We start from the raw sequence: 18,245 nt of genomic DNA on the forward strand, positions 1-18,245 counted from the left end.
CTTTCATTCCTCATTCGAAGACAAAATTTGCCTAATTTAGCTTTCATGGGGATTTGTCTCAGAGTTCCTATTCTGAGTCTTCCTTTCCATCTCCGAGGCAGGGAGTAATATGAGGAAGCAAAAGGTGAAGAGTTCTTCCATAGGAAGAACAATTCTTGATTAGGAAGTGAGTCCTAATAACCTGGTGAGTCAATAACCTGATGGAGGCATAAAACTAAAAGCAGCACTTCCTTATTTGTGCTCACAATTGCCTCCTTTGAGACTTAGGGCAGCAATCTGTCCCCTCTTCTGGAAAATGAAGGAGCTGGACTCTAGTCTCTCTCAACTCCAGTAGTCAGGGATTTGTGACTGATGGAGTGATGTTTTAGGGGATCTCTCCTTACACAAAAACTGATTCTTCTCTTTTGTGCATTGAATACAAATGGGTTGTTAATTGGCTCATATTTTCCCTTCTCAGTAGCTCCTAAAACTTTTTTTCTTCCTTTCCTCTGCTTAAATAATGATCTGTAACTGTTCTGATTCCCAATTCTTAGAATGTGACTTTTTAATCTTTCTATTTTCTCTGAAAACTTTTAGGATCTTCTACTTACCCCTGGAATTTGGAATTTTATGATGATTATGTATGTTAAGAAACTACCAAGGACAAGGAAAGGATCACTCAAAAGGAGCAAACAATCTATAGTCTCAGTTACAGAGAATTGTTCCTGTTCCTGCCAGTCAAAATAGAATCACATAATTTATGGGGAAGGGGTAAAGAACTTAGAAGGGTATTGACTCAGTAGTGGGACATAATTAGCCATACACAAAGGCTGAACTGGTTCTACCTAACAAAGCTTAAAATGAAGCCTCAAAGGACAAATTTTTTTTCAAGTATCCCATCTGCATTTCAAAAAAAATTTCAAAAATATTCATAGGGATACAAAAATATCAAGCACCCAAAAAAGTAAATTTCACAATGCCTGGCATGATTATATATATATATATATATATATATATATGATATATTATACATATATATCATATATATATATATATAAATTATATATATATATCACGGGTCATGCGAGAAACAGGAAATTATGATCTGTAATGAAGAGAAAAATCAATCTATAGAAACAGTGCCAGAAATAGCACAGGTGGTAGAATTAAGATAAAAACATTAAAATTGTCAACATAATAGCATTCTACATGTCCAAGAAGCTGTGGGAAAGGTTGGGCATGGTAAATAAGGACATGGAAGATTTAGAAACACACACACACCTCCTTAAATCTAACTGCCACAAATAAAAACTATAGCCTCTGAGATGAAAAGTGAACTATTGGGATTAAAAGAATATTAGATTTCAAAAAAAGGAAACACAGGGAAAGGCTTGAAAAAACAAAATGAATAGAGCACTAGGGAGCTGTAAGACAGCATTAGGCAATAGAACGTACATGAAAGTGGGGTCATCAAAGGAGAGGAGCTGGAGGATAGGGGAAGAGAAAATATTTGAAGAAATAAGGGCAATGTCTGCATTTGTCTTGTTATGGTATTCTCAGTGCCTAGCAAAACACCTGGTAGGTATTAGACATTTAGCAAACATTGAAAATATTTGTGGCATAACCATAAGTAAAAGAGAAGCACATGAGTGCTATTGCAGGGTATAAGGACCATCAGGGACCAAGGGACAACAGTTTGAAAAAAAGGGAAGCTTATTAGGGGCACCTGGGTGGCTCAGTGGGTTAAGTGTCCGACTTCGGCTCAGGTCATGATCTCTCAGTCTGTGAGTTAGAGCCCTACGTAGGGCTCTGTGCTGACAGTTCAGAGCCTGGAGCCTGCTTCCGATTCTGGGTCTCCCTCTCTCTCTGTCCCTCCCCTGCTTGCTCTCTGTCTCTCAAAAAAACAAAAAAACAAAAAAACAAAAAAAAAAAAAAAGGGAAGCTTAGAAGTGGCACTTCTTTAGCAGACCTGGGGATGGGTTCAATTTGAAGGTGTATATGGTTTGAAGAATTGGAGGAGATGAACAAGGATATTCCACATGAGAACAACATGAATGAAGACTTGGAAGCAAGAATAAACATGGTTTTGAATATATCACCTCAACTAGAGAGGTGGTTGCACTTGAGGAATAATGAGAAATGAAGTTAAATGGGTAACTTAAGGGTCAGAGTATGCAAGCCTTTAGAAATAGGAAATGGTGGGGGAGAAACAATTGAAAGTTTCTAAACAGAAACTTTTGCTAATGAAATCAGGGTTCAAGGGGGAAAGAGTATAATCATGACATTCATGATGGCTTAGAAAAAATACTAGAAAGAGTGGGCTGAGGACAATCAGGAAGTTAAAACGTTCCTATCATGAGGTGTTTAAACTGTATAGGAAACCATCTAACACACTATCAGCAGAGACTAGTGCTTGAATGAATGTCAGTGGAATCTATATACTGGACAAATTAATATTCCATTTAAATTAAGTACTAAAATTTTTCTTGGTTCATTAATTTTCAGAAGTGGCCCTAAGAAATCTGTAATGCATTAAGCAAATTTGCTTCATATCTCATTTACATAAGATTTTGGATCATCTTTTTAAAATTGTTCTCTGTGGTGCAATTGTTCCTTGTTCTCTTGCTTACCCAGGTGTTTCATGTTTTTTGTACTTTCCATCCTTAACTCTCAAACAGATTGGCAGAGGAGGCTCGTGCCTTGATTTTTAAAGTTAAAACGATGCCGCCACAAAAAGAGACTGTATTCCGTTACCTATTTGTCACAGAATCCCAGAATTTAAGAGTGAAAAAGACCTCGGAGATAGGACCCGTCATCGCACAGATAGGGAAACTGAGGACGAAAGGGGTTAAGGGAGCATTCCAGACTCAGAACCATTAATGGTCAAGCCCGGAGAAAAATCCAGACTTCCACTTGGAGCCAAGGGTTCTAAGCGAGTGGGACAAGGCTTGAATCTGAGGCAGGGAGCAAGAATCGGGAAAGGCGCTTTTTCCACCTTCCGAAGCCGGGGCATTCGCCACCCTCGGTACCGCGGGAGACGCTGCGTAAGACTAACCTTGAGGGCATAGAGCCCAGGTAGCCTCCACCACTCTCTAAGCCACAGGTCCTACTCTCGCGATACTTGGCAGGCCGTTTCCCTGCCAGCTCCTACTAAGCCCCGCCCCTCCACCGCAGCCCTATGTCGTCATTTCCTGTGGGTCTGCAGGCAAAGGGAGAAGATGGCGGCGCTGGGGGAACCTGTGCGGCTGGAGAGGGGTGAGTGCGGCCGAAGCCGGGACCGAGGTGGGCGGAGGGGGTGGAGGAGTGCCGTGTGGCCGGAGGGGAGGAGGAGCGACCCAGGCTCCGAGATCCGGATCCAGGTGCCCCTCGCGCCGAAGTCGCTGCTCCTGGCCCTTGGGAGGGCGCTTGCTGTCCCCTGACTGATACTCAGACCCCTGCTCTCTTCACATGGACTGTGCCGGTGCACAGCACAGTTAAATACTAGCTGTCCGCCTTCGTAGACACACGCCGCAGACGCGCTCCCTAGGTGCGCACGGCAGACCCGGCGGCCTGAGACATGTCAACCCCAGAAGCAAACATCACACGCCCAGTTCGGAGAGACTACATGCACTGCCCTTACTTACGCGCGCACAAATCCGGTGTCCCCGCTCTCACCCCCACACATTGCAGACATCTCGGACACAACAGCACATTCACCACAGAGTCGTCCTTATTTATGCACAAACTCCGTCATTACTTTAACCACAACCTCACTTGTGTTTGTTTTGGGCTGTTTCCTGGCTTTGGTGCCCCTCCCAGGTACCGAGAAGGTGCTTTAAATACCATCCTACTCATTTGGTCCCCGGAAGAATGTTATATAACTATTTGGAATAGTGAGCGGTAGGTTGTAAAATACTTGAACGTATAGTCTTATTCCATCTTTACAAACCTTACAACTGCTAACTGTGGCTGGTTGCTTGCTTTTTAGAGCAGACTGTCAAGGAAAGTAAAATCTGTTCTGCTGAGTAATTAGATACCGAAGAGCCAGTGAAAATATATGACTGTGCTCCTGTCAGGGTCCTGTTACAGAGTTTCAGCATTCCACCCTTCCCTTCCCAAAACCTTTATTTCAAGGCAATTGCAAGCATGCTTTTGACACATCAGTATTAGATGTCATTGGTAAGTCAAAAACAAACAACATTTTGAGTGCTGGTGGTAAACAAAATATAGGGTGGAGATTGTAGATATCTTCCGAGTATTAACTCTTGCGGTTACAGCCTGAATATTAAGTAACTTCCGCTCCAAAAAGGAAATATATTTTTGGAATTATTGTATTTAAAGAAACCTCTTTCCTCATACCTTCACACAAATAAATGCTCACTTAACATTATTTTTTCCTGATGGTGTTCACTATTTGTAAGCCTCTTTATAAATGACATTGCTTCCCTCCAGCCCACCAGACCATTAATTAAAGCATCATTTTTGACAGAGGAGTAGCTACTCTGGGAAGAATTACTAAGTTAGGCTTAAGACTGTGACATCTCCCTCCTGAGCACAATGGCACTGTGCTTTGTAGATGGGAACAAATCTGTTCGTTGTTAACAGGAGTAGGAGTTTTTTTTTTTTTGAAAGCCAGTCTTAGGATTCTAACATGTTGGCAGTCTTTTGTGTTTTTAAGCGCAGCACAAAATGTGAAACTTCACCTCTGGCATTTAGGTTTGGTAGTCATGGCTTTTTTTGCTTTTTCAGAGTTCTTTACAGTTCCACAGTAGAATGCTCAGCAACTTAGTAGGATGAATTACTAGAGGTTGCCATTTAGCTGGATAAGAAAGATTACATCACCCGTTTCTTATTTAGGATTCTCTTTAACAAATTCTATTAACAAACACTTCCAATAACCCTACAATTTAAAATTAGTGCATGTGATCAAGATCGTGAATGTTTTCTAAATCATCCAAATATGATTCAGTGGAATAGCTTTGAGCACATGTTAGGTACAGTTTAGGTTCAGTAAAGAGTTTTTTTCATTTTGTTTCAATTTTTTGTTAATTGGAAATATTTATATAGCTTACATATTGTAACTTTGTAAGTCAAAATAATCAATGAACCAAAAGCTCCCATTCATCAGTCATTCATTCTAGTGGTGCAATAATCAGAAGGGGGAAAGTCGGATTCCATTGCATTTGATTAATATCAGTTTAAGCTTTTATGATCTGAAGTTGAAAAATCTACTTCTTTCTTCACTATATTTATTGCTAGTTTTGTAGTATTATACACAAAGAAGGCCATATTAATTCTATAAAGAAAAAGTTTCAGACTTGTGGTATAATATAAAGTTCAGAACTTCTTCCATTTTAAAAGGAGGCAAAGAATAATAAAATAATAGGTACTGTAGCCCTCTGGGGTACAAAAACAGTTAAGAAAAAAAAGTCAAAATACAGAAAATTACAGTGTTTTAACATGACTCGGAATCTTACAAAATATCTTAATTTATAAAATACATTTCCCAATATGCCTAATATATTTGTACAAACATGTACCACCTCTTAAGATTTCTTAGGATTAATTGGTGCCAAGGGAACATAATATTTATGCTTGCTACATACCAGACCCTTTTCCATGCTTTTTTTGGTTTAGTTGTAAAGTAATTCTCATAAGGAAGGTACTGTTACTTCCATTTTACAGTGGAGAAACTGAGACATGCACATTAAGTAACATGCCCAAGATCACACAGCTAATATTGAGACCAGATTGGCAAAACTTTTTATTTTTCTGTTTTGTAAATGTATGTGTTTGGTTGAACTTGTCTTAATTAAAACAGTGTGTTAATGATCCTGAGTTGAAAAGAGGCCACAGTTAATTTATTCCTTTATACCATTGTTACTGTGTCCCTGCCACTAAGTGCATCTGTTATTGAAAGTTCATATCTACTTATAAATTGTGATTTTCTTTGGAAAATGAAAAAGGATTTCACTAGCACACAGTGTTTTGTACTACTCAAAGCTTTGATTACTAATCATGATAGGTAACTTTTTTTGACTACTTTCAGATAGAACTGTCTGCTTTTTGAAGCAGTACAATGTTCATGTGTCTATCACATTTGAACCCATCTTTTCCTGTGACATTTAGTATTTTATATTCAGTTTTCCTGTGTCTCAAAGATACTATTTTCTAGATCTTGCATGTGTGCAACATTAATATTTGATCCTAATCTACATAAAAGCATTCTCAGATTTTACATTCCCTCTCTCATATGTGTATTCATGTAACCCCCACCCCCAACACACACACAAGCTCACACTCTTACACATTTTTCCCCTCCATATTCTACATATTTCTAGTTAATCCTTAAGGATTGTATCCTGTTACAAGGCATTTAGAGAATATTCAGAGAAAATTATTTATCAATGTGTGTGTGTTTAATTCTAGATATTTGTAGAGCGATTGAATTGTTGGAAAAACTGCAAAGGAGTGGAGAGGTCCCACCACAGAAACTTCAGGCTTTACAAAGAGTCCTTCAAAGTGAATTCTGCAATGCTGTAAGAGAGGTGAGTGAATGGGATTAAATTTACTAAAAACGTGAGTTAATTAGGTAAGATAGTACTCTGAAATTTGGGTTTAGAAGTTTTTAAGAAAACAAACTTTAGAAAAATACTAGAACTGGGGCACCTGGGTGGCTCAGTTGGTTATGCATCCAACTCTTGATTTCAGCTCAGGTCATGATCTCATGGTTTGTGAATTCGAGCCCCACGTTGGACTCTGTGCTGACAGCATGGAGCCTGCTTGGGATTCTCTCTCCCTCTCTCTCTGCCCCTCCCCTGCTTACACTTTCTTTCTCTCAAAATAAATAAATAAATTTAAAAAGGAGAAAAAAAATATTAGACCCTATCTCTCTCTCTCTCTTGAAAAAAGTATATTGTTAAGTATATTTAAAAAAAGCATATATGTTAAGTATAACATACAATGTTATATTAGTTTCAGGTGTACAGCATATTATCCACCAGTTCTATTTATTATTCAGTGCTCACCACAATAAGTGTAGTCACCATCCGTCATCAAACATGTTGTTACAATACTAACACTATATACCCTATGCTATACTTTTCATGTCTATGACTTATTTTATAACTGAAATTTTGTACCTCTTCATTTGTGGGGATTTTGAGTAGAAAAACATTTTACTGGATGCCTGAGGGGCTCAGTTGGTTATACGTCTGACTTCAGCTCAGGTCATGATCTCATGGCTTATGAGTTTGAGCCCCGCATCGGCTCTGTACTGACAGCTCAGAGGCTGCAGCCTGCTTCAGATTCTGTGTCTTCCTCTCTCTCTCTGCCCTTCCCCTGCTCGCACTCAGTGTCTGTCTGTCTGTCTCTCACTCACCTCACTCCCTCTCTCAAAAATAAACATTAAAAAAATATATTAATAATAATAATATTTTACCGGGATGCATAACTTTGCCTAAAACTTTAACACACTCCTTAACTTGACTTAGAACTCAAACGTGGTATATTCTGAGATTTTAAATCATGATGATAACTTTGGGTTTCACAGGTATATGAACATGTCTATGAGACTGTGGACATCAGTAGCAGTCCTGAAGTGAGAGCTAATGCAACTGCAAAGGTAGTTGTTTTTTTTTTTTTTTTTCCATTTACTAAAAGAGACTTCATTATAAATGAGAGGTTTAGGGGCACCTGGGTGGCTCAGTCAGTTAAGTGTCCAATTCTGTCTCCCTCTCTCTGTGCCTTCCCCACTCGTGTGTACCCGTATTCTCACTCGCTCTCTCAAAAATAAAATAAAGAAACATAAGTGAAAGGTTTAAAATGTGTAGTTACTAGATATTTGATAGGCTAATTTTGAAAACTAACATGTAGTATTTTTTGAGCCACACTAAACTTCTCAAGTACTAAGACAAGACATTTTTTATTGGCTTTACAGGAGATATTTTATCATGCAGTTTAGATAATGCATTAAAAATACACTTGCAGGGGCGCCTGGGTGGCTCTGTTGGTTAAATGTCCGACTTCGGCTCAGGTCATGATCTCGCAGTTTGTGAGTTCAAGCCCCGCGTCGGGCTCTGTGCTGACAGCTCAGAGCCTGGAGTCTGCTTCGGATTCTGTGTCTCCCTCCCTCTCTGCCCCTCCCCTGTTCATGCTCTGTCTCTCAATAATAAATAAATGTTAAAAAAGTTTAAAAAAAACCACACTTGCACACAAATAATAATATACCTGTTGGTGCGCCTGGGTGGCTCAGTCAATTAAGCGTCCAACTCTTGGTTTTGACTCACGTCATGATCTCATAGTTCATGAGTTCAAGTCCACCTTAGGCTCTGCTCTGACAGGAGCCTGCTTGGAATTCTCTCTCTTCCTTGCTCTCTGCCCCTCCCGCATGTCTCTGTCTCTGAAAATGAATAAATATTAAAAAAATATACATGTAATACATATTTGTTATATATGATACGCATATATCATGTAAATTTTCAAAAAAATTCTGAGGTATATGTTATCCTGACTTTATTGGTGAGGAAGCATTATATTAGGTTATTTTTCTCAAATCACACAAATAGTAAATGGTAGAACTGGGTACTCCCCTAGGTTGCTCTTTGCTTTTCTCCTTTGCCTGAACTCTGCAAATATAGGGGTAATGTCACTAATAGGTTAGCTCTTCAGAGCTGCATATGGCAAGTTTTATGTGCTTTTCTGTACCAGTGGTTTCCTCCAATATTTCCATAATTGACCTCAGTGTCCATCATATCTTGTTTGAATAAACTAGTATCAGCAGTAAGTGACTTATACTAGAATTAGTCATTAGTAGGTAATTTTGCCTTGATAATTACCGATCCATAAAAGAAAATACTGGATTCTCTGTTGAATGTAAACACTTAAACATGTGAGTATAGTTTGGAAGAATATAAAAAAGACATGGAAACTTGGCTTGAAATTCTAGAGTTACATGACCTCACGACTTCCTGAATTTCTGAGCCTTAGTTCTATTTGTAAAATGGGGCTTCTTTCAGAGCTTGGAACCTAATGGTATTCAACAAATCTTGATTTCCTTCCTCTGCCCCTTCCATTTTTGCTCATGCACCTTGATCTATTTATGAAAAATGGTACCAGATTACTTAATTACCTGCTTTTAAAAGCAGAAAAAAACCAAAAATCTCAACTTTGTGTTAGAATTAGTGTAGGTTAGTCTAAATTTGAAAGTTTTAAAGAAGATGTGATGTGACTCTGTTTTCATCTTCTGTGGGGTTTTAGGAGTAACTGGGTAGTTGACTAAAGCAACAAAAAAAGTTCACGTTGGTTATGTGTATCCCTCTTTTTCTCAATATTGAATTATTTCTTTAATTAGTTATTTAGTATATAGTACAGATAGTAACAGCAGCCCAAATGATTGCATATAAGGACACCTACCTCCTTACAGGTTATTATGTAGATAGGTTGTGCCTTGCACAGACTCCTAAAGGAGCCAGGTTATCCAGCCCAAAGCCCAGGGCTGCTGGCATGCCAGGGAAGGGGTTTTCTCTGTAACATGCACCAGTGTTCATCTGCCAAGCAAGCCCGCACGCCAGTTGCTGCAGAGAAGTCCTGGGTACTGGGTGGACTGAGTGGCCTGAACAGTCTTAACACCTCCTGCGTAGGCCCAGGGTATGCTTTCTGGTCATCATCACCCCATCCACTCAGCTTACCTTCTCTTTCAAACTGCCAGTGAACTTGTGAGCATTCAAACATCAAAAGCGTGTACCTCAAAAGTAGTTTTAAAAGAGACAAAAGAACTGAAGCAAACAAAGATCATATTTGTAACTATGTGAAATTCTTTTCGAGGCTACTGTCGCTGCATTTGCTGCCAGCGAAGGACATTCTCATCCTCGAGTTGTTGAACTACCAAAAACAGAAGAAGGCCTTGGATTCAATATTATGGGAGGCAAAGAACAAAACTCTCCAATCTATATCTCTCGAATAATTCCAGGTGGAATTGCTGATAGACATGGGGGTCTCAAGCGAGGAGATCAACTTCTTTCTGTTAATGGAGTGGTATGGATGAATTTTATTTGTACTTGTAGTAATGCATTGTAACCACATGGGGGTATATTTGAGTTACAGAAACCAAAGATGTTGAGGGGAAAACCAAAGCCGCTTTGTAGTTTAGAAATCCCTTGAGGGAATCCTGGGCCGTACTATTTAGTACAGTGATACTTTTTAAAGCACTTTAAGTGTGTTTTGCTTCTTTTCCAATGTAAATTAGCAACGCTTAGTGTGATTTTTATGAAGTAATTAAGCTCTTTAGTAGTTACGGCAGTACATTAAATTAGAGAAGTCCGCCCTCATTTTCGTACAGAATGCCAGCTGCTTAATTTACTTGGGACCTAGTGAGGTAATAGGGCATATATATTGGTATCGGGAACAATTATTTGGAACTTAAAACCCAGTTGCTGGATTTGATTTGGCAGAGGATTTCACACCGATTAAAATGATAGAACCAGGTTATTTTGTAGGCTTATAGTGTTGTGATGATACAACATTAAAATTCTTTTTACTTTTATGTTTTTTAAACATTTTTGCATTTTGAGCTGCTTACAAAACCTGGATACTAATTGTGTGTATGTCTGTTTTTCCCCAGAGTGTTGAAGGAGAACATCACGAAAAAGCTGTGGAACTGCTGAAAGCAGCTCAAGGAAAGGTTAAGTTAGTAGTACGGTACACACCCAAGGTCCTCGAAGAGATGGAGTCGCGCTTTGAAAAAATGAGGTCAGCAAAACGCAGGCAACAGACCTAATGCAATTCAGAACTTTATATTCCATTTTGCTTTTAGCTAGAAAAGTTTTACTTGTGACCTACTGATGGCCGCAGTGCCAACGATTGTAAAAAACAAACAGAAACTTCCCATGAGATCCTTCTTGCCATTTTATAAACACCTATTTTAACATCGTTTATGGTTCCAGAGATGCATACACTTTTTTCTGACAAGAAAAAGTGAAAGGTGATGAGGGCAATTCTGTCCTGCTGTTTTTACAGGCCTTTTTCAAATGCAGATTTTGTCATAAAGTTGTTATAGATTTTTAAAACTGCTTTTTTAATATTAAAATGTACTTTTACATTCTCAATCTTTTTTTAGAAAAAAAAGTTTTCTTCATTTGGCTGCTTATTTAAAAATAACAATTCTCCAATTCTTTTTTTGCTTACTCTGTTTTTTTTAACCTGTAAAAGTTCTTTACGGTTTTCCAAGAAATTAAACATAACAGTCTCAGCTACAGCAGTTCATTACACTATCAGTGTTAACACCACTGCTGCATTTTGTACTTTGAACACATGCATAATATATATAATCAATGGTAAATCATAACTCAACAGTGGAAATTTTTTACTTTTATTTAAACATAATGTATAATGAATATTCATTTATACTGATTTATAAAAGTTTTTAAACACTGAAACAATCATTGCTAAAATATATATTTCATAATATTTGAGCAGTGAGGCAAGAGGATGTAATTTGATTGTTGGCATTACTGATTACATCTTTTTATGTTCAACAATATATCATAAATTACAAATGCAAAAACAGGTTCAGGTTTCATTTTTTTGCAAAATTTTTTAATGCTATTCATTCTTATTTAAATATAGTTCTTATATTTTGGTTTTTCCATTCCTAGGGATGAGCCAGTTAGATTGTGTTGGGAAGTAGCAGAAGCAAAGACGAAAAAGTAATACCTTTAACCTCACTAGCCTCAAGAGTTACACACTCTGTACTAGCTCACCTTAAAGAGTTGATTTTAGAGATAGGAAGAAGATAGAAGGATATACTTAAAATATAGAGAAATTATGAGGCGATATATTCATAAGAATCTATAGGCTCTTAGTCAAAATGAGTAGGAACTCATTCATATTGAAATGGTTGAATTTAGAGATGTAATCTTTGAAATGATGGGAATTCTGAGAGATGCTTTCATTTGTCCACTGGATGTCACTCTTACTGAAAGGCAGCTACTAGTGTAGGACTGTGACTGAGGTCTTTTTAAAGGTGGAAATTAAGAGTTGAGGTTCATTTTCAGTCACAATTTACAGGAACATTTGTACAATTTTTAAGAATTTTATGTGACAGATGCTAAAAAGAAGATAATGGGTTGAAATATATAAGGAATTTAGCCTAATTACTGACCCTGTGTAAAAAGTAGGCATTTTGTAACATTCCTTCAGGAAGAATAGAAATGTATACCTTTTCCTGCATGTTTGTGAGCACTGTGAGTCTTACAAGATTATTCCAGTTTTCAATGATTTTCAGAATAAAAGTCAATCAACATTGTTATTTATCATTTAGGTATTGAACACTGGATTGCATGGTCGAATGTGTCTTTAGTCCATTACAAAACGTGCTTGTATTGGTAGGATCATGTTGTTAAATTGTGTATTTTCAAAATTAATTGATGTTTTTAAAATGTTGAGACCAAAGTAGAGTAGAATTATGAATTTATTTTAATTTAATTGTAAAGTTATTAGAGGTATTTGTTGTAGAGCTTTACATATTAAAGAGAGATATTGGTGCATATAAAAACAGTAATATTATTATGCTCGTATTCTTGCATTACAGGGTAAGTAAATCCTGATGAAATCTTATTTTTAGTATAGCTACAGCTGTAGTAGCTTGCAAGGGTGTGTCAACATTTCATTATAAATTATAGCTTCCTGGTTCAGTATCTCCGCTGTTTCAGAACTTTCAGCCAAGTTCAGTCTTTTTTGGTGTTGAAACTTAGTAAGTTGAGTAAGCTATTTTTTTTCTCTTCTACAGTAATCCACAATCTGTTCTTTGTGTGGGTTGGCACTTATTTATAATTCTTAAAATAAGGATAGCTTAAAGGAGCCAAATACAGTAGTTTGCTTGCTACTGTTGAGCATGAGTAGCAGTAGTTTGTTTTCGTTAATGCAGTTTTCAGAGTGTATCCCAGAATTTTAAATCTCGACCATAGAAAAATTCGGTCATTTGGTGGCAGAGATGTACAGTACTGGTCTCGTATATAGTGAGGAGATGAAGGGAGGTGTCATCTTATAAATAAATGTATGACTCATGAACATAACTAGGCACATAGTAAGTATATAATAGGTGTTTGATTTGTAAATTATAAACTACTCAATTTCCATTTATTTTCTTGGTATTTCAAAATGGGTTGAGTCAGTGATTCTCAGCCTTAGCCGCACGTTAGAACCCCTTCAGAGCTTTAAAAACTATTAGTATATGAGTCCCATTCTGTATCAAGTTAGATGAGAATCTCTGAGGGTGGGGCCAGATACTTATTTTTTTAAAGCTTTCCAGTTGGTTCTAAAGGACATCTGGGTAGAGAACCACTTGTTTTCCCCTTTATAAAATGCTCTAATCACACTCCTGTCGTGAACTTAAATTCTAATGGGAAAAACACAGTTAAGTGCATAATATATTTGGAAGTATCAGAGTAGAAAGAATTTACAGCTACTGACTGTTAAGTAGTGGCAAATATAATAATCGGTTATCTTTTTTAGTAATTTCTTTAGGAATAAAAGGTACTTGGCATTCATTATTTGGGAAGTGATTATAGTTTACCTTTTATCTTTTTTTTTTTTTTTAATCTGCCAGTAGTTTAAATGTAAGATTTTAATGTCTGTCATCTTTCTGCCCCCTTTGCATTTAAAACTTACAGAAATGAATGTGTATTAGTTGAGAAAGCATGTTTAAAAAACTGCAGATGAGAAATACTGTCATTGGTTATTATGTGCTGTTTTAATATGGCCACTTTATCCATTAGTATACTAGATTATAATGGCCTAGTTCTTTGGAGGTTGAGAATTCAGATGTGTTTTTAAAATCATTGTCTTCCTCTACTAAATTTTTTAGTTATTTTGTTCAAGTACTTAAGTAGTTTGGCTCAAGTACTTTGTTTACAATTAAAATGGATATTATAGCATTTAGTAGAAGAAACGGCTATGGCTTATCTGAAAAGAATGTCAGCATGACTTGGTGTAGACTTAAAAGAATACATGTTGTGAATATTTTATAATGTGGAATGATCACTGAAATATCAAGGACTCTGGTATTGTATTTCCTGAATAAATGTATGTTTATGACTTTTCTAACTTACATTTTGTTGTCTCTCCTAACAATCTGGTTTTACACTTTTTATTGTCCAAAATTTCACCAATTGTGTTTCTTCAACAGCTATTGCAGTTCTGTAATGGTTAAATAGTGGAAAAAACCCAAATTGCTTGTTCATTAATTTTCAAGAACTTGCAAACTAATTTGTATCTGGACATAGTTTTTAAAAATATTATCAAACAGTATGCTTCTACTTTAATTCCTGAGTGTGAAGCAAAGAAAAATACCCACAATGGATTTAACACTTTTTCAGTAGATGACTTCATTTATTACCAACTTAATTCTGATTCTAAGATATATTTGAAATAAACTTGTATTATATTCTTGTTATTTGGATTTGAAAAAAAATTGGTATAACTACACAATAAATGTGTTTCTGAAAACTCTGTATAAAATAACTTAAATAAGGTAAAAACACAATCTGTGGTGGTTACTGGAGTGAAACTTTGAATTCCTATATTTTGCTTTGTCTTTCATAAAATATAACTATAGAAAAAATTCTCTTGTGTTATTTTGGGAGAGGCAGTTTGACATGTGTTTGACAGCACAGCATCTGCAGGCCAACTATCCTAAGTGTGAATCCTAGATCCACCATTACTATGTAATCTTACATAAGTTACTCCTCTATGCCTTGGTACCCTCATCTGTCATGTGTAATAAGATCTTAGTAATTGTTAGGTCATTATCCGTAACACTCTTATTTAGAAAGGTGCCTGGCATAGTAAGTGCTACTTTTGTTTGCTATTATTTGCACGTAAAAGCTTCAGGGACCTTATTAGCTGAAGGAAGACATGTGGCCACATAATTAAACTTGCAACTTCTTATTTTTGATGCCTAGGAAACAGATAAATTATGCTTGAAAACTTTATAAGGAATAAGACTCAAGGAATTTTCAGATTTCTGTCCACTGAATCAAAGAAACTAATGAGATTCTAAAATTTGTCGTGTTTTGGGGTCAGAGGGTTGAGGCCATGTTGAGAATGAAAATCATACAAAGTTCAAGTAAGTGATTTGTTCAATCAGAAAAGCAATTTGTAGGAAGGATATGAGCTAGCTCTAGAGACAGTGGATTGCTGGAATGGGTGTCAGACAAATATAAGGCATGATTCATCATGAATTTTTTAAATGCATGAAAATGTACCAAGCCACAAGGAGTACAACAAAAAGCATTTATTGTTAGCACTCAGTTTCTTCAAAATGTTTGTAAGCCGGAATACCCATTCTCTGAATCTTTACATTCTGGTTTTGTTACATTCACTATCGTTAATCGTTCGGATTTTAATTAAAGAAGTGGTGACCCAGTTTTTTGTACATTTTATATATTTGGTGGCAGATAACCTCTACATGCTGGAATTTTTAAGACTTACTTTATATAGTAAGCAAAAGGTAAATTCATACAGAACCCATTTGTAAATTGTATTCCTTCAATTTTAATTTTTTTTAAAGAGGGCAGTGCTTTATGTCAACAAGGTATGTGTGAGAGCTCTCCTGAGTCTTACCAATTACAGAAGTATATTTTGGACAGTCAAGATTTAGTCCTTTAAAAATGTGTGTGTGTGTGTGTGTGTGTGTGTGTGTGTGTGTGTGTGTGTTTAATGTTTTCTCTAGGGAAGGAAGTGTGGATGAATTCTAATTTGTTAAGAGTCTCCAGAATTGAAACCAACATGATAAAAAGAAAATGTAGCTATTGGCTGCTGCTAAGCTCCCCTTATTTGGCCCTTATTTGGCAGTTATAGAAAGTAATTCTAATCAGAGGATAACAAAAACCCAAACTTTAATTTTGTTTTTTATTTGGCAAAAAATGCAATCTGAAAGCATGAAATAGGGGCAGATTTTTATTTCTGGTATCTCTTACTTGACCTAGATTTGAGCCCAGAGTTTAGATGCTATCCAAGTTTGACTTTGGATTTTAAGGTGTTATAGACTGAATTGTGTGCCTCCCAAAAAAGATACCTTGGAGCCTAACCCCTGGTACCTCAGAATGTGACCTTTTTTGGAGATGGAGTCTTTACAGAGTTAATTCAGTTAAAGTGAAGTCATTAGGATGGAACCTAATCCAAAATGGCGAGTGTTCTCATTAAAAAAGAGAGAAATTTGAATACAGACACACAGGGAGAACACCATGGGAAAATGAATGGGGTGATGCCTCTACAGACCAAACACCACCAAAAAAAGCCAGCAAACCACCAGAAGCAAGGAGAAAGGCATCAACAGATTCTCCCTCTCAGTCTTTAGAAGGAAACAAACCTGTGGACATGTTGGTCTTGGATTTTAGTCTACAGAACTGTGAGAACAAACTTCTCTTATTTAAGCCACATAGTTTGTAGTACTTTATTACAGCAGCCCTAGAAAACGAATACGCAAGAGAATCCTTTGTTTTGGTGGCTTCACCACCAAAAATAGGTACAGAAGCAAAATTAAATGTGACTTCTCCCATGTGTGATAAAAAGGTGTCGAAGTGGTTTTGACTAAAAGAGAATGAGATTCCTCACCTTTGAGGGTGAGGGGAATGCTGAGTTTTCTGTATTTGAAACACTTCCTTAGACTCATATGCAGCTGTTATTGAGCTTGTATATCCAAATGGCCACCTGGCCTTAACTGGCCCCTCAGAACTTTGCTTTTTCCTTAGTTTAAGCTTGCCAGTTGTTACCTGGCTGCATCTTTCTCAATTGAAGGACTTTGTAGGAGTTGGCAGTGACAGGAGAAGATTTAGCACTGAGGAGAGACTTTGTGCACCAGCCCTTGCTCCACGTGGAATGTGAAGAGAATTTGCCCTTGGCCTGCGGTATTTCACCCTGTGAAGATTTGTGCTGGCTTCCTTAGTGTCTGTGTGCCTGATACGAAGCATAAATTCAGCCAGAACCCATTGTGTTGCTCTCTCCTGAAAACTCTTTACTGTGCTTGGGATAGACCCTAAAAATTTTGCCATTATTGAAAAGGTTCTGCATAATCCATTCCCTACTTCCTCTCAAGCCTCATCTCATCCCACTGCTCCACTTGCTGTACCCCACACCAAATACCCCTTGCTGGAAGGTTCTCCCTCTGGCTCTCCCACTCGCTACTGCTCCTCACTCAGGTGTAAACTGAAGCCACCACCTCTGTTGAGGCTTCTGTTCACTCCATCTAAAGATAGGTTCCTCATCCTCTGTTAATACAGCCACACCTTGTTTATATCATGCACTTAATTTTGTTTCTCCCATTAGAATTTAAGTCCCGGGACAGCAAGAAGGATCACAACTGAGTGTTTACATTTGTACCCCTATCACGTAGCACGGTGATTTGTTCTACCTTGTTGAATTAGCTTACTTTCCGCAATTCCACAGGTGGATCAAGAACTTACACCGGAACTATATAAAAGCAACGGTTTGCCAGCTGATCTTGATGTTAAAACAAATAGTCCAGGAAGGACCAAGATACTAAGGGATAGTATCTTCATCAATCTTTTATTACCTCAGTCCATTTAACATGCTGGGTCCCATTTGTGGAGGACAACAAATGTTGTTTACTCCTCTATCTTCACTCTTCGTGTGTCCCCAAACATGAGCAGCCTTTCCACTCGCTGCTCCCTCTGCTTGGAATCTCCTTTACCCTCCACTGATACGTATTTGTCTATTTTGTCAGCTCCCTCTCTCCCTGACATCATAAATAACTTGAGGGCAGGCAGGACTTTGTTTTGTTCACTACTGTATATCCAGAGGTGAGAACAGTGTCTAGCATATAGCAGACAATGTTGAGAGAAAAAAAATGGAAGAATGCTATTTTAGCAAGTGAGGACAGGAAAGGTCTCTGAGGAGATGACATTTGAAGAGAAACCTGAATGGTGTGAACAGCAAGCCACCCCTGTGACTATCTGGGGAGGTGGATTTTTGACAGAGCCCAATAAATAGTATCTCTCTTCCCCACTATGGTTCTGAATATGGCAGGAAGTAAAACAAATGAGTTGTCAATCGGGGACCAAAATGTCCCCTTTATTAATTTTCCATACTACAAATGTTATTGAATGTCTGCCACGTGCCAATCATGTTCTAGGGGACGGATACAGAGAACAAAATGAAGCCCTTGTTTCATGGAGCTTCCTTTCTATTAGAGACTGGGCAGGTACACACATCTTAATCTTGAGAAACAAGTATGCTTCCTCAAGTTAGCCAGACTGACCCACCTAGTC

At 37.4% G+C, this 18,245-nt stretch overlaps 1 protein-coding gene across 1 annotated transcript; it reads left to right on the top strand.

Moving 5' to 3' along the window:
- Positions 1-3,126: 3,126 nt before the first annotated feature.
- LIN7C (lin-7 homolog C, crumbs cell polarity complex component) lies at positions 3,127-14,065 on the top strand. Its single transcript, XM_049648971.1, has 5 exons — positions 3,127-3,234; positions 6,388-6,506; positions 7,511-7,582; positions 9,784-9,993; positions 10,580-14,065. The coding sequence occupies exons 1-5, from the start codon at positions 3,198-3,200 to the stop codon at positions 10,733-10,735; spliced, it is 594 nt and encodes a 197-aa protein (XP_049504928.1). The 5' UTR covers positions 3,127-3,197; the 3' UTR covers positions 10,736-14,065.
- The last annotated feature ends 4,180 nt before the right edge of the window (positions 14,066-18,245 follow it).

The sequence above is a fragment of the Panthera uncia genome, chromosome D1 (assembly GCF_023721935.1).
Source record: "Panthera uncia isolate 11264 chromosome D1, Puncia_PCG_1.0, whole genome shotgun sequence".
Lineage (NCBI taxonomy): Eukaryota > Metazoa > Chordata > Mammalia > Carnivora > Felidae > Panthera > Panthera uncia.

What these genes read in the sequence shown, in the direction of transcription:
- LIN7C (XM_049648971.1), top strand. Translation starts at nt 3,198, where the DNA reads ATGGCGGCGCTGGGGGAACCTGTGCGGCTGGAGAGGG. An exon ending in TCTGCAATGCTGTAAGAGAG is followed by an intron (nt 6,507 to 7,510) that starts GTGAGTGAATGG and finishes TGGGTTTCACAG; the next exon opens with GTATATGAACATGTCTATGA. An exon ending in GAGCTAATGCAACTGCAAAG is followed by an intron (nt 7,583 to 9,783) that starts GTAGTTGTTTTT and finishes ATTCTTTTCGAG; the next exon opens with GCTACTGTCGCTGCATTTGC.